The 14,352-nt window shown below is 42.0% G+C and overlaps 1 protein-coding gene across 1 annotated transcript in view; it reads left to right on the top strand.

Moving 5' to 3' along the window:
- Positions 1-14,352, top strand: part of dnah5 (dynein, axonemal, heavy chain 5) — a 69,190-nt gene that overhangs the window by 4,289 nt on the left and 50,549 nt on the right. Inside the window, exons 2-31 of the mRNA XM_061775932.1 lie at positions 2,434-2,568; positions 2,696-2,780; positions 2,900-3,096; positions 3,611-3,829; positions 3,948-4,085; positions 4,397-4,573; positions 4,647-4,760; positions 4,908-5,015; positions 5,378-5,500; positions 5,597-5,812; positions 6,171-6,197; positions 6,356-6,463; positions 6,579-6,664; positions 6,869-7,076; positions 7,148-7,261; positions 7,338-7,544; positions 7,715-7,795; positions 8,147-8,237; positions 8,512-8,657; positions 9,105-9,282; positions 9,429-9,662; positions 9,792-9,988; positions 10,154-10,247; positions 10,380-10,522; positions 11,737-11,813; positions 11,924-12,048; positions 12,126-12,361; positions 12,817-13,035; positions 13,123-13,185; positions 13,283-13,521. Coding sequence (XP_061631916.1) covers positions 2,434-2,568; positions 2,696-2,780; positions 2,900-3,096; positions 3,611-3,829; positions 3,948-4,085; positions 4,397-4,573; positions 4,647-4,760; positions 4,908-5,015; positions 5,378-5,500; positions 5,597-5,812; positions 6,171-6,197; positions 6,356-6,463; positions 6,579-6,664; positions 6,869-7,076; positions 7,148-7,261; positions 7,338-7,544; positions 7,715-7,795; positions 8,147-8,237; positions 8,512-8,657; positions 9,105-9,282; positions 9,429-9,662; positions 9,792-9,988; positions 10,154-10,247; positions 10,380-10,522; positions 11,737-11,813; positions 11,924-12,048; positions 12,126-12,361; positions 12,817-13,035; positions 13,123-13,185; positions 13,283-13,521 — 4,385 coding nt within the window. The remainder of the gene's footprint in view (positions 1-2,433; positions 2,569-2,695; positions 2,781-2,899; positions 3,097-3,610; positions 3,830-3,947; positions 4,086-4,396; positions 4,574-4,646; positions 4,761-4,907; positions 5,016-5,377; positions 5,501-5,596; positions 5,813-6,170; positions 6,198-6,355; positions 6,464-6,578; positions 6,665-6,868; positions 7,077-7,147; positions 7,262-7,337; positions 7,545-7,714; positions 7,796-8,146; positions 8,238-8,511; positions 8,658-9,104; positions 9,283-9,428; positions 9,663-9,791; positions 9,989-10,153; positions 10,248-10,379; positions 10,523-11,736; positions 11,814-11,923; positions 12,049-12,125; positions 12,362-12,816; positions 13,036-13,122; positions 13,186-13,282; positions 13,522-14,352) is intronic.

Raw genomic sequence — 14,352 nt, 5'->3', positions numbered from 1 at the left:
GACGAGTCCACATTTCACATTGTTTTTGGAAATTGTGGACATTGTGTCCTCCGGGCCAAAGAGTAAAAGAACCATCCGGACTGGCATGGCATGGGTAACTTACACATCTGTGAAAGCACCATTAATGCTGAATGGAACATAGAGGTTTTGGACAAACATATGCTGCCATCCAAGCACTGTCTTTTTCATGGAATCCCCTGCTTATTTCAGCACGACAATGCCAAACCACATTCTGCACTCGTTACAACAGCGTGGCTTCGTAGTAAAAGAGTGCGGGTACTAGACTGGCCTCCCTTCAGTCCAGACCTGTCTCCCATTGCATTATGAAGCGTAAAAGACGACAAGGGAGACCCCGGACTGTTGAACAGCTGTAGCTGCAAGAATGGGAAAGAATTCCACCTACAAAGCTTCAACAATGAGTGTCCTCAGTTCCCAAACGTTTATTGAATGTTGTTAAAAGAAAAGGTGATGTAACACAGTGGTAAACATGACCCTGTCCCAGCTTTTTGTTGCAGCCATAAAATTCTTAGTTAATGATTAATTGCTAAAAACAATAACGTTTATCAGTTTGAATGGTAAATATCTTTATTCCATTAAATATAGGTCGAACATGATTTTCAAATCATTGTATTCTGTTTGTATTTGTTGAACACAACGTTCCAACGTCATTGGAATTGGGGTTATAGATGTGCAGTACTTTCCAAGTGACACATATCTTCATAGTTGACTGGATTTGCTGTACATTCACAAAACACATGAAACGACCAGCATGAGCAAATTGATGTTTTTTATTTCCTCAAGAATAAAATGTCATTCAAAAGAGAGCTTACAGCTTTATTTGACTAACCTTATTTTTTAAAATAGTTTAGTTGAACAACCTAAGTATCTTAAGTATGTTAAGCACCTACAGCGTGCCTCATGGGACGCATCGTGGTCATCTACGATCACACATACAATTTTTTTATGGTTAAAGTCGGAACGTTGCATCTATTCAACTGAGTGAAAAAAAGATCTCAAGTGGTAAGTGGAGCGCATGTGAAAATTGCAGCTCCTCTGTCTTGTTGTAAATGAAGAAGCGAACGCAAATTAGCGTCGAGCGGTATTGCCGAGGGGGATGAGGTGGGGAGGTGATCCGTCGTGTCGGGTGTTTGGGAAACCGCTCTGGAAACACGGAGTCGCAAAGGTCATCCACGTAACAAATGGATAGCTTTTACAGTACTTTCATTTGCAGGTTTTATCCCCAAAATTGCATTTTAAGGTCAAAACTGGCTGTAAGTAAAATGGACTTTAGCAGTATGTTCTATGCCCCTGTGGATTTGACTTAATCCTTTACTGATTGCTCGAACGGCAGGTTACTGAAAACATTCCAAATTGCGTTTTTAAATATTAGATGAGTTATCTAACTTTATCGTGCCAAACAGTCGTGCCGCAGTATTTTCAGTGCCGTTTTCTCCTTAATTCCAAAAGCCAGCTGTTTGTTTATAATTGGGATTGTCAGTCTTCCCAAGGCTTATCTCACGGTTTGAATTTGCCTGCATGTGACTGCTATTTATGATGTAGTTGTTATTACGTTGGTGTGCACGGTCTTCTATCTCTCTCTCGTATGGACAGAACACACACACACACACACAGAAGCGCAATTTGTTTGCACTTTCCGTTTTCGGAATCTGTTATTATTGGCTTCTGCAATGTCATGTGTCCATTGAGCGGTGGTGGCCCAGGCTGTTGGTTTGAATGATCTTCCCTTCACTGCACGGTAGCTGTTTGCCTTTGGACAAACTGGGCTGTTCGCACAAGTCGAGAGAGAGAGCGGGTGTGAAGCCAGCCACACGGCGAGTTCAGTCGCGTCCTGCAGTGAGCGCGGTTCGGTTTTCGCAGAATTTGTGCCGTCGCGGATGTCTGCGGGCGCCCAAAGGTCAAACAGAAATATATCTTCAGCTGGAATTGTAACTCCACGCTGCCAAACTATACGGTTGGCAATTTGCGATCTTGAAATGTCTCTACACGATGTGCTGCCGGGGCGACGCCACTCACGATGACGCCACTGTCACGAGGACACAAATTCCGATGACAAAAAAACGTGTGAGCATGTTTTCCAAATGAGACATGTTCAGTAATACTAGATTTGTTTTGGCTAGCGCGTCTTAAAATGTATAGTTCCCCCAAGCCCTTCAATTGAATTTTCATCCAATATTTTTTCACTGCTATTCATCCCCCAGAGACTACTCATTATTTGTTTTTCTATCACAGCTTTATTCACGTAAAATCCAATTGTTTTTACAAAACTCAATTATACCTAATTTGTGACCCGTTTTGTGTATCGACCCTAAGATTGTGGAACCCTGATCTAGGAGAAGAAAACTCCTGCTTGTCTCATATCATGTGCATAAGCATCACCCTGATGTGACTATATGGTGTGCATCTGTTGATCAGCAAAAGTTAAAAGAGGAGCGAGAAGCCAAGCGAGCGCAGCTTGACGGAAGACACGAGTATGTGCTCAGCATCGTGGCCGCATGCCTGGGACTGGAGAAGGATGACGTGGAGGACACAATACTGGAGGGCAAGCAGGTCGGATTCTTTGTAAATAGCATTGCTCGCATTCTGTGTTCTGTTCAGCTCAGCGCTGTCTAAATAATCTGCGACTAGTTTCAGGATAGGTGTACGGATGATCAAAACTGTTGTTTTGATCTGTTAGCTTGACCGCATGGAGCAGTTTTTTGTGGCTGACGGGCTTCTGCACCTCATGTTTTACTATCAAGAAACCGGATCGGCGGATGGAGGTGCATATTATATATTCTGACTTCTGATTTTTAATCTTGACAACCGAGGCCTGCATTTTCATTCGTACTCCCTCAAAGCAATAATGTCGTTGAAGAAGATGTGCGTTTGTACATTGCAGGAACATCATCATCACCGTCATCGTCATCGTCGTCACCGTCGTCATCATCATCCCTGCTACTGCCTCAGCCGCCTGGTCACAACAAGAAGCATAACGTGTTTGTGACCGATGGGAAGGACGTGGCCCTGACCGGAGTGTGCGTCTTTTTCACCAGGGTCAACGCTTCCAAGGCCGTCACTTCTGAAAACATCCACAGAGTGAGGACATTTGCACAACTACATTTAGTTTACATTTTTGCGCATTTTAGACTAAGATTCTACCTGAGTTCTATGATCTGTTTTAGATGAGCAAGATGCAATTCGATTCCTTCCACGTAAGAACGGATAAATGCTTACAATGATAAACAATCCCTCTGTGGTGATAAAGGAGTTTTTTTTTTTTTCCCCCTTAGGAAGCATATTCATCATTTATGATGAATGGCTCCTTTTAGTATGACACTTTCTTGCCCATATCTAGTGAGATAACAATATGTTTGGTGATGTATATTGTATGTGTAAGACCACAAAGATTATCATTGTTGATTATTTCAACGTAACACGTGGAATGTGTTATATTATTGTAATTTTTTCATGTTCATGTAGCTGTGTCATATAATGTAAACAAAATATCCACAATCACAGTAACAAAGTAGCATTAGCAACAGTCAAATCATTTCAATTTTAATATGTAATAACTGTATGTATTTAGTAGCACTGAACCGTTTATTTCTAGGATGTCAATTTCAACATGTTGGACACCTCGGAGGGGGGTCTGTTAAAAAGTGTGGGACAGCTGCTCGGGGAGGTCTTCATACCGACACTGACGAAGATGAACCATGGCTGGGGAGAGCTGGCCGGTCCACAGGCCCAAGCAGTGAAAAAGGACTTCATATCATCGCTGGAAAACTTTGTGTCGGTGTTGGCGGGGGCGCAGGAGAGTCTGCAAGAAAAGGTAAGGCTGCATGCGCAGTGGAGTCCAACATTACTTCACAAGTATGACTTCGGTACAGCTACGGTGTCATCAATGCAGCAGCGCTTACATAACGGACCATGTCACGGTCTCTGTCCAGGTTACTTTGAAAGAGTGTGACACATTTGACGTGCGGGTCCTGAAAGGCCCGTCGGACTACGTGGCGGCAGCCAACAACACCGAGACTGTAGAAAAGATAGAAGGCTGCATGAAAGGCTGGATTAAACAGATCGAAAAGGCGAGAACCCTCCAATGCCACATACTCTGAGGCGACTGTCCCAAGAATTTAGTATGAATTTGAATTTAATGCAATGACTCTTTTGGGGTTTTTTTTCATATAAAAAAGACAACATGCCCTAACCTTGAATTATGGTCAAATATGGTCAAAAGAAAAAGCAAATAGATATAATGCTTAACTTTACATCTAATCATGTATTACCATACTCAGGACATGCATCCATCCATCCATCCATCCATTTTCTTCAACGTGAACATTTCAAAGATGACCTGTCTTTGAAAAGCTGCATGACAGATGATGTTGCGCTTTAGGTTTTAGCTGAGAGTGACCAGCTGAGAAAAGAAGCCGAAGACCTCGGCCCCCGGGCCGAGCTGAACCACTGGAAGAAACGAATGTCTCGCTTCAACTACCTTCTGGATCAGCTCAAGAGCCCTGATGTGAAGGCGGTACTGGGTGTGCTCTTGATGGCAAAATCGAAAATCATCAAGGTGAGGAGTCAGTGGCAGTACAAATAGCATTGTCATCACCTTTGGAAGCTCAATGATGATTTGCTCTGCCTAGTTGTGGCGGGAACTGGACGCCAGGATCACTGAGTCAGCCAATGAGGCCAAAGATAACGTCAAGTATCTCTACAGCTTGGAGAAGTTTTGCGATCCTCTTTACAACAGTGATCCTGTACGGCAAATAGTTTATTCACTTTAAAGATGAGACGTATTTGTTTTTTAAAATACATTTCGAGCACGCATATTGCGTCTTACTCAGTTTTGCATTTACAGTACTGGCATGATTATACATACATGATGCATTTGTGTTTGGAACCAGGTATCAATGGTGGCGGCCATACCGGGTCTTATCAACGCCATCAGGATGATTCACAGCATCTCTCGCTACTACAATACGTCTGAAAAGATTACATTGCTCTTTGTCAAGGTAACAATGCAGGTTTTTACACACTTCTTACTGTGGATGTTGCCATTATTTTTGTTTTTACTTTTTATCAGACCAATGTGCGGCACAGTGGACGAGTGGTTAGCACATATCCCTCACAGTACCGATGTGTCAGGTGTCAATGTGAGTGTGAGCGGGTGTTTGTCTGTAAGCAGTATAGGAAATGGAGTGACAAAAGACCAATGGTCATCAAAATAAATCCAAATGTAAAATGAGTGTGTGTGTTTAATAGCTCACTTAATCAAAAAGCACATGTATATATAATAATATACATTGAAAAATACACAGAGCTTAAATAAGGTTGATTATGGATGTTTTCACACTTTTTTTTTTTTTTATTATAGGTAACAAACCAGATGATAACAGCCTGCAAAGGCTACATCACTAACAATGGTGACAATTCCATCTGGGATCAGCCACAACAGATTGTAGAGGAGAAAATCAGAGCAGCCATCCACTTAAATGAGGTAGTGAGCGCAGCCTCCCCCCCCAATCAAAGAAAGGTTGAGTTGAGAAAAGTGTTTGGCGCTGCCCGTAGTAGCTCATGTGTTGCATGTCTGCAGGAGTACCAGCGTTGTTTCCATAAGACCAAGGCAAAGCTCGAACACACTCCCACAGAAAGACAGTTCGACTTCAGCGAGATGTACATTTTCGGGAAGTTTGATACATTCCACCGGCGACTCAACAAGATCCTGGAAATGTTGGCCACCATTTCTACCTACTCGGCCCTTCAGGTTGCCAAAATAGAGGGACTTGAGATGGTGGCCACCAGGTTTCAAGTAAGATCAGATTGCTACATGACTGCCAAGCAAACTTAACTATGTACAGCATATTTCACTATGTGGTTTTACGAGCATGTAGACGGGTTTTAAGAATCATACATATACAATACTGAATGTAATGTAATACTAAAAGCTGATTAGAGCCAATTCATACGTTTCCTTAATATACTATAGACACTTTTTAGTAACATGTCACAAGACATTGTGATTTTACTATAATACTGCCTTTTTACCACACTGTGTTGACCATTGGATCAAACTAATATACTGGAATTATTTCTGTCCATATGTTACACATTTTCTCGATAATAATCTAAACTTTTTGTTTGTGCCTTTGCTGTCATGGATGAACAAGACGATAGAAATGCAGGCAAAATGGGAGGTAATGTATAATTTTGGTTGTTGAACGTTGGCCATAATTAATGTCGAATTAGAGATTAAAGATTAGACTAGTTACAGCCCCATTTTGGTTGCAGCCGAACAATAATACTGACTTTGAGGAGCCTGATGATTTTTCTAATTTAATTGTTGACGTGACAGGCAATCAAGCTGAACATGAAGACAAAACATTACAGTTTCCTCGACCAGAGAAGAACCGACTTTGATATGGACTACGAGGAATTCTGCAAAAGCGCCACTGAACTTCATGTATGTTAAATATTACCACACAGTTATTTGGAGTACTTTGATTTTAGAAAAAGTATAACCTCAAATTGTAACTCTTTGTTTTTGTTGTTTTTGTTTTTTGGTGGTGCTCATTTAGGAGCAGCTGAGAAATTTTATGGATTGCACTTTCAACGAAATTCAAAATACAGAACAAGCTCTTGATGTGCTTCGAAGATTCGAAAGGTAGTCCGCTGTTTCTGAATTATTTTGCCCCTTGTCGTTCCCTGTTGTTATCACGCCCTTTATGAGTCAACACAAAAATACCCAAAAGGCTACAGAGATGTTTGGCTAACGAAGAAATGCAATGACTGAGAAATCACATGACTCATGACTAATTCTACAGGCATTTATCTGACTTATTGAATCTATGTTCTGTAAATCTAATAGACTGGGTATCCCCAAGCTGGGCATCGATGAGAAGTACCAGCATGTTCTGAAGAGCTACGGCCGGGACATCGAAATGGTGTCCAACCTCTACATGAAGCAAAAACTCGACCCCCCGATTGGCCGAGACTTGCCCCCGGTCTCTGGCCGCATCATGTGGGTTCGGCAGCTGTACAGCAAAATTCAGCGTCCCATGGATCGGTTTCAACAGGTTGATTTATCATAATCGTTAACATGTTTAAAATGACTGTCTTCACCTGTTGTCCTTTTATATCTGGATAGCACACTGGGGTTCTTTCCACACCGGAGGCTAAAAATATCATCCGGAATTACAACAGGGTAGCAACAGTTCTGCTCAAATATGAGATTCTTTACCATCAAAACTGGATGGAAAAGGTCAAGAATAGAAGAAAAACAAATCCAGTTTTCTTTCCTCACCACACTAACTGTACCATCATTCGCGCCCGCCCAGGTTGAGGATGCCAGGCAAGGCCTACAGGCCTCTTTGCTGGTCCGATCGACAGAGACAGGAGAGCTGTTGGTGAACTTTGACCCCGAGATTATGACGCAGATCAGAGAGGCAAACTGCATGAGCAGGAACAATTTGGAGGTCCCACCTTTTGCTGCTCAGCTGCAGCGAAAGCAGGAGACCCTTAAAAAGAACATCAACAATTTACAGGTTGCAACCAGCTCACACGTTTTCACAATCAGAATCATCTTTTTTTTTTTGCCAAGTATGTCCAATGAAAAAGGACATCTTGTTAGATGACATTGTGTGCTTAAAGTTGACAAGCGTGATTATGACACTCACTGTGAGTGGATAAAATGTTCATACCTTTCCTATTTCAGTTCATGTTGAGTGAGAATGCCAGAGTTCGTGGGAAAATTCAGAATGCCTTTGAAAACTTGGCCATGCCACATGTAGCTAAGGTAAGGTTGTGTGCGTGTGTGTGTGCGTGCGTGCGCATGTCAAAAATAAGACTTCCTTGGTCTGCCTCCTGGGAAATTACATTACATTATGATGGGACAAGAAACATGTTACAGGCGTATTTATTAAAGTTCTATTTATCATTTAGAGTTGTGATTATTTATGGCAATCTCTATTTGGATTTAACCCATTATGTCTTCACTTAAGTTTTGAAGCATTTATGCTGTGATTTAAATGTCGGCATTTTTTTGAAACACACTAATTTAGCTTGTCTGACCATGCGCGTGAAGCCACGAACGTACAGTACACGACACAAGCACCGTGCGTCAAATTATTTCTTATAAACGTGACAGGTGGATGAGGCAATACAGCCAGGGTTGACCTCCCTCAACTGGACATCAATGAACATCGACAATTACCTCAGTGCCATCGACAAATCCTTGGGTAAGGTCAACTAACACAATCATCCTGTAACATCAAGTTCTGACTTTTTAATGAGCAAGTTAGATTACAAGTCAGCAAAGTTGCTCAAATCAAGTTATCGTGCCACGATGTGCATTTTCATACTGCATACTGGTCATTGATAATTCCTATACAGCCTCTTGACCCATCTTTACTATGTAATGAGTTAGCATTATTTTCTTTGGATCTGGTGGCTGCTCGTTCCCCCGTCACGCCACACGCTTCCCGTCCTTGCTGCCTGCCTTCTCTCGCCCAGAGGATCTGGAGCTGTTGATGGATAGAGTGAATGACCTGGCAGAGTTCAGGATAGATGCGGTGTTGCAGGAGATGAGCACGTGCACGCTGTGCATTCTCCCAGAAGATGAACCAGTTACCTGTGAGGACTTTGTTAAGACCACCAGGGTAAATGCACAAACAGTGGTAAATAAAATAAACGGCAGCATAAAGTAAGACCTAATAAATTCATTGCATAAGCTCAAACCTGATGAAAAGCATACTGTACTAACAACAGTACATTTTCTCAGAGAAAATTATGTCAGGAAACATTTTCCACTAATGATGCAGTCAATAACATTTTAAGATTAACAGGCATAAATAATGAGGTTTTTAATGTGATACTGTACATCATCAGTGTGGTAGTTAAAATGTTCACTATCACAGGACACTATCTCTTGATACCACGCAAGCATGTACCTTTATTGCAGTTTTTCCTCCTGTGAATTAAATGAAAAGAAACCACCGCTGAATGAAATAATGAGCGAATGAACCCCACTGAATTCAGCGTTGAGGAGCTAATGCTGGGCCGCCATTGTCAGCGCCTTCTCGTGTGTTTACTGTTTGTGTGTATAGGACTTGTGCATAAAGCAAGCCCAGAGTCTGCACACCAGGAGCCTGCAGGTGGAGGAAGCGGCTAATGAACTGATCAACATGCTGCTGGAGTTTGAGCACAATCAAGGAGAGGACGGTGAAAAGATGGAAGAAGAAATCGGCCCTCGGAGGAAAACAGAAGACAGTGTCGACAGGGAAGGTATTAGCACTCCCTTCTGTGAAAAAACAGGAAAGCACAATATGATGATGAGCAAAAAAAGCCGCATGAAAAATGAAAGAGCATTACTAATGAGCTCATTAAGATAGCAATAGCATTATAATGCTTCTCACGTGTGTTGGTCTCAGAAGCCCGTCACTTCTCTAGAAACACCTTGCTACCTCCTGCCAGTGCCGGGCCGGCTTCCCCCTTGGTGAGGAGGAAGAGGAAGAGGGACCTGATGCAAGCGATGGAGGTGGAAGCCCGGGAGCTGCTGTCACATTTCAACCAGCGCAACGTAGACGCTTTGCTCAAACTGACACGCAACACCTTAGAGATACTACGCAAGCGCATCCAGACCTCCCCGCTTGCACATTTCACAGGTGGGCTTTTGCTTTTAGTATTTTCCCATGTTGTAACATAATCTACATTCACGAGGTCATGAGCGCAAAAATGTCACTTTTCAACGGCGTCAAATTGCACTAGCGAGGATCCCTTCTCTTGTCCTTTAGGCGAGAATGACTCACCAAGACGTGGGAGGAGCAACTGCCAGCAGGCAATCTTCAGAGTCAATGTGACCCTCTCCATCCCAAACATTGCCATCGTTCCGACTCTGGAGGACGTACAGCAGGCATTGAATAGGGCAGTAGAGTGCGTGGTCAGTGTTAGCAAAGGCGTTGGCCAGTGGAACAAAGAAAGAATCTCAAAGGTGTGTTTGTTTGTACAAGGCAGGTAGCAATAAGTTATATGCAAGTGTGAACTAATACAGTCACAGACAATTTTGCTTAACTTCTCTGATGACACAAATGTTCAAGCGCTCCACAAATTGAGCGAGACTTGCTAAAAACATCATTTTTGGGGGGTTCATTTGCAGAGACAAATGAATGAAAGGCGAATAGAAGCATTGAAACCAGACAGTTCTGAAAGTGAATCAGAAGATGGAACAACAACCTACCGGAGTCTTGCTGGTACAGCACAGGAAATCTTGTCGTTCGTTGTTCCATTTGCCGACCCCAGAACAATAATCGCTAATTAAAAGTTCATTTATGTCTTCAACAAATGAATGAATATTAAGAACAATTGTAACTCCTACCTTTTAGACGGCAGCGCCTCAGACATATCACCGAATGCGAGCCAAGCCATTCCTTTGCGAGCCACAAACAACTACAAGAGTGTTTCTGAGAACAAGGAGATTGTCAAACTGCTTTCTGTCCTTGGCACATCCATTGTCTCCAACAGAAAGGTATCCCTCGTTTCACATCAACAGGAACATATCATTGAAAGATACTTTCTAAATCAGAAAATGCTTGCAAGTTTGTTCCCCATTCCTTATGTTAGACTTCTGCTTTATCATTATGAAAAATAATAATACAAATAATACATCTAATTTGCATAGTGCTTAGATATATTCAGGACATTATATTTATATTTTCACGGGCAGTGGTAACTTATCTGTTAGGAACTGTGAGACCTTTATTTGGACAAAAAAAAACAAACAAAATCAAACAAACTAGAGTTTGGAGTTGTTGGGAGAATGCTCGTCTGCTTCCTGACTACTGTTGAAGCACCAATGTACAGGGCACCACCCACCCCACCACACCCCCCAACTCAACCCCAACACAGTTTGTTTCAGTTAACCGCCTTTAATGCTCACCTAGGCCCACTGACTGCCCAACGGCCGTAATGCGGCCCTCCTAAATTACGCTAACTGTTGAATGTTGGCATATTATAAATTAATTGGCTACAAATATCTGCGTCACTTTCCTTTTTTTCACTTGCAAAGAGCTTTTCTGCTTTTTAATATGTTGCTGGCAGCTTGGAGTTTTCTATTAAAGCACAAAGCGCCGACAATTACAATAATTGCAGTCATTTGTTTTTATTCGCTTCTATCTTGCTCAACAAATGTGTTAGCAACTCGCCCGGTTCGTGTCGCATGGAAGCTTGGGCACCACTGATCTGTCCCTTTTTTTTTTTTTTTAACTCCAAACATGCGTTCAGTCACAAGCACAGTATTCTCATGAAATTACCTTTATTTCATACAGAATAAAACAAATTAAACGCTCTCCTTGAAATGTAATGTGTTAGACGGAGCATTGTCCACGTCCCATGACGACACATCTGCTACGTAAGGTATTTTCATGTATTTAAAGTGTGCTATATTTTTTTTACACGGATTTCTCCACTCTCCATGATTTACAGCCAGCCTCAAAATTTCACGAGTCACACAATTCCAGGTTACGAACAGTGGGTGTATCAGAAATTTGGACAGGAGAATGTGCGTAACTAGTGCTCAAACCATTCATGTTACAAAAAGACACAGAACGGGAGAATATGGCCGAATGTTTACAATACAAATCTGTATACAGCAGACTGTAACTTGGATTCTCTCTTCATAATTAGGATAACAAATAATTATATTGTGCCTAATGCTTTCAATTTCCATGTTTGGTTGTGCAGGAGGTGACGCAAGCGCTAGATCGTTTCAGCGGTTACCATCACATTTGGAGAAAGGACCGTGGTGTCACCATGCAAAAGTATGACCATCGGAATGACCAATTTCTATTGGCGATACAACCACTTTACTCATTGGCAGGTGAAGTACTTTATAACGAGTATATGATAGAGATTTGCTTTTTTTCTCCAGGTTCCTTCAGGGTAGTCCATTATTGTCTGAGTTTGAGAGCCAGATTCTCTACTATCGAGACTTGCAGCTGGAAATAAATTCAGAACCTGAGTGCATCACTGTTGGGGCATTGGCTCTATTTACGGGTGAGCTTACTTAAACGTTTATGCTGACTGCACTCCAATTAACCAATATAATGAGTAGTGTTGTTTTCTGTTCTAAGTGGATCTGAAGATGTCTCTCACTGCTGAAACTAAGAACTGGATGGTGGACTACGGGCAGTACTGTAACAGGAAATATCGTTCCGAGATGGACCAGATCTTCAATTTCGTTGATGAAGCAGGGAAGAAACTGAATCGGCAGATTAAAGACCTGGATGACATTCGCATTGCCATGGCAGCGTTCAAGGAGATCAGAGAAAGCCAAATAGCCATTGACTTTCAAGTTGGTCCCATTGAGGTAAAGCAGACAATTATTAGACTGCAGTTAACTGTCCATCCATATGCAAATCAACACAGGAAGAAAAGGAGCTTGTGGTTCAGTCTTTGAATATTTCACATTCTTTGTTTTTGTTTCACAGTTTATTTAGATGAGAAATTGGCTAATGTACAGTAAGTGGAGAGAAATACAATTTCCAGCTTTAGTTCAGTTTAACATATGGCTATTAATATATAGTATATACACTAAACGGTTGAAGAAAATGTGCAGCCGTTTACAGATTCCACACTTTGTGAAACGTTTCCCAAAGAGTGTGTGTGAACTTTGATCCAACCACATGGAAGAACATTCCTGATGTCAGAGGTCTTCATGCACTGGGGAATGGTCCAGCTGGAATAGAGGATTCCACTTCCACAAACAAAAGGTATTATTCTTTATTTCCTTGAAAAGCCGACTCCTCCACTTGCGTCTTGCAGGAGTCGTACAGCATACTTCACAAATACGACCTCTCAGTGGTCAAAGAAGAAGCGGACAAAGTGGACACACTCCGCTACATGTGGGAGAAGTTGTTGCTGCGGAGCACAGAGGTGCAGAACGAACTGATTGCCTTGCAGCCGAAATTCAGAGGCGAATTATTCACCAATGTGCAGATTTTCGTGGAAGACTGTCAACAGTTTTACGCAGACTATGACAAGGTAGACCAATATACTTGCAAATACTATTTGAAATGATTCACTTAAGATAATAGTACTCAATATTGACTTTCTTTTTCCCTATGCCAGGATGGTCCAATGGTGGTGGGATTAGCTCCTCAGGATGCCAGCGATAGACTTATCATGTACCAGGCACGGCAGTTGACGTTATCCATATAAATTACTGTTACAATCGTCAATGACCGTCATTGATGATTAAATTACCACTCTGCTTTCCTCCTCCCCTCAGAATCGATTTGATAACTTGTTCAGAAAGTACATCACCTACACGGGGGGTGAGGAGCTTTTTGGACTTCCTGTTACCCAGCATCCTCAGCTCTTAGAAATTAGAAAGCAGCTGTCCTTACTGCAGAAGTTGTATGGCCTCTACAACAATGTCATGGAAACCGTTAACGGGTACAACGACATCCTTTGGGCTGACTCGCACATTGAGAAAATCAATAATGATCTACTGGACTTTCAAACAAGGTGAGAAAAGTAATTTGCCATGAGAGGATTCAAAAGTATTAAACCTTACGAACTTACCGTACATCACCATTTGGTACACTTTCACAGCCTAATAAGATGCAATGTATACAAAATTCTTCATTTACAAATGTAATAATGCTCAGTGTCTTTGAGTAGTAGTCATTAAAGGGCAGGACCCATGAGTACAAAGTTTTGGCACCACTTGATAATTCTTTCTAAACGTAATAACTGCACAGCAGGAAACAGTCTTGAATGAATTTTGGAGTAGCTTGCAAACACAAACTGATCTCCAACCAGCTCTTCCCTTGTCCTGGGCGGGATTGCTTCCTCTTAGTTAGGAAGGCCGAGAGGTAGTAAGCAGGCTGACGGATAGAGAGGGTAAAGGCAAACTTTTACTAGGGCAAAGGTAACGAGGGAATCTCAGGAACAACCAAGGTTGGAATCGGGGAGCCAACACGGAAGCGAACGCTGGAATATCGGGCATGACACGAAGACCATCTGGGAAAGCCGAAGTGGCGTAAGGCCGCTTATAAGCTTGCTGGGTAACGTGCCTGGTTGGCTGATGAGCTGAGGTGTGGCCAGGAGTCGAGTGGAAAATTCCACCACAGCTGTAGGGCCAGGCTGAATTGATTGTGACATCTTGCAGCCTTTTGCCACAGAAATGAATTGACTGTCGATCTGAAGAAAGTCAAATTAGAACAACTGCCTCGGGGAAATAACAAATACTGGAAAGCAATTAACTGTTTTATAACCTCTGTATATAAGTCTGTTTTATTAAATAGTTCACTACATTAAGGCTGTATTATTTCAATTCACCATCAACACTTATCC

The sequence above is a fragment of the Phyllopteryx taeniolatus genome, chromosome 6 (genome assembly GCF_024500385.1).
Source record: "Phyllopteryx taeniolatus isolate TA_2022b chromosome 6, UOR_Ptae_1.2, whole genome shotgun sequence".
Lineage (NCBI taxonomy): Eukaryota > Metazoa > Chordata > Actinopteri > Syngnathiformes > Syngnathidae > Phyllopteryx > Phyllopteryx taeniolatus.
The sequence above is the reverse complement of the archived record's forward strand: the minus strand, read 5'-3'. Positions and strand labels throughout refer to the sequence as shown.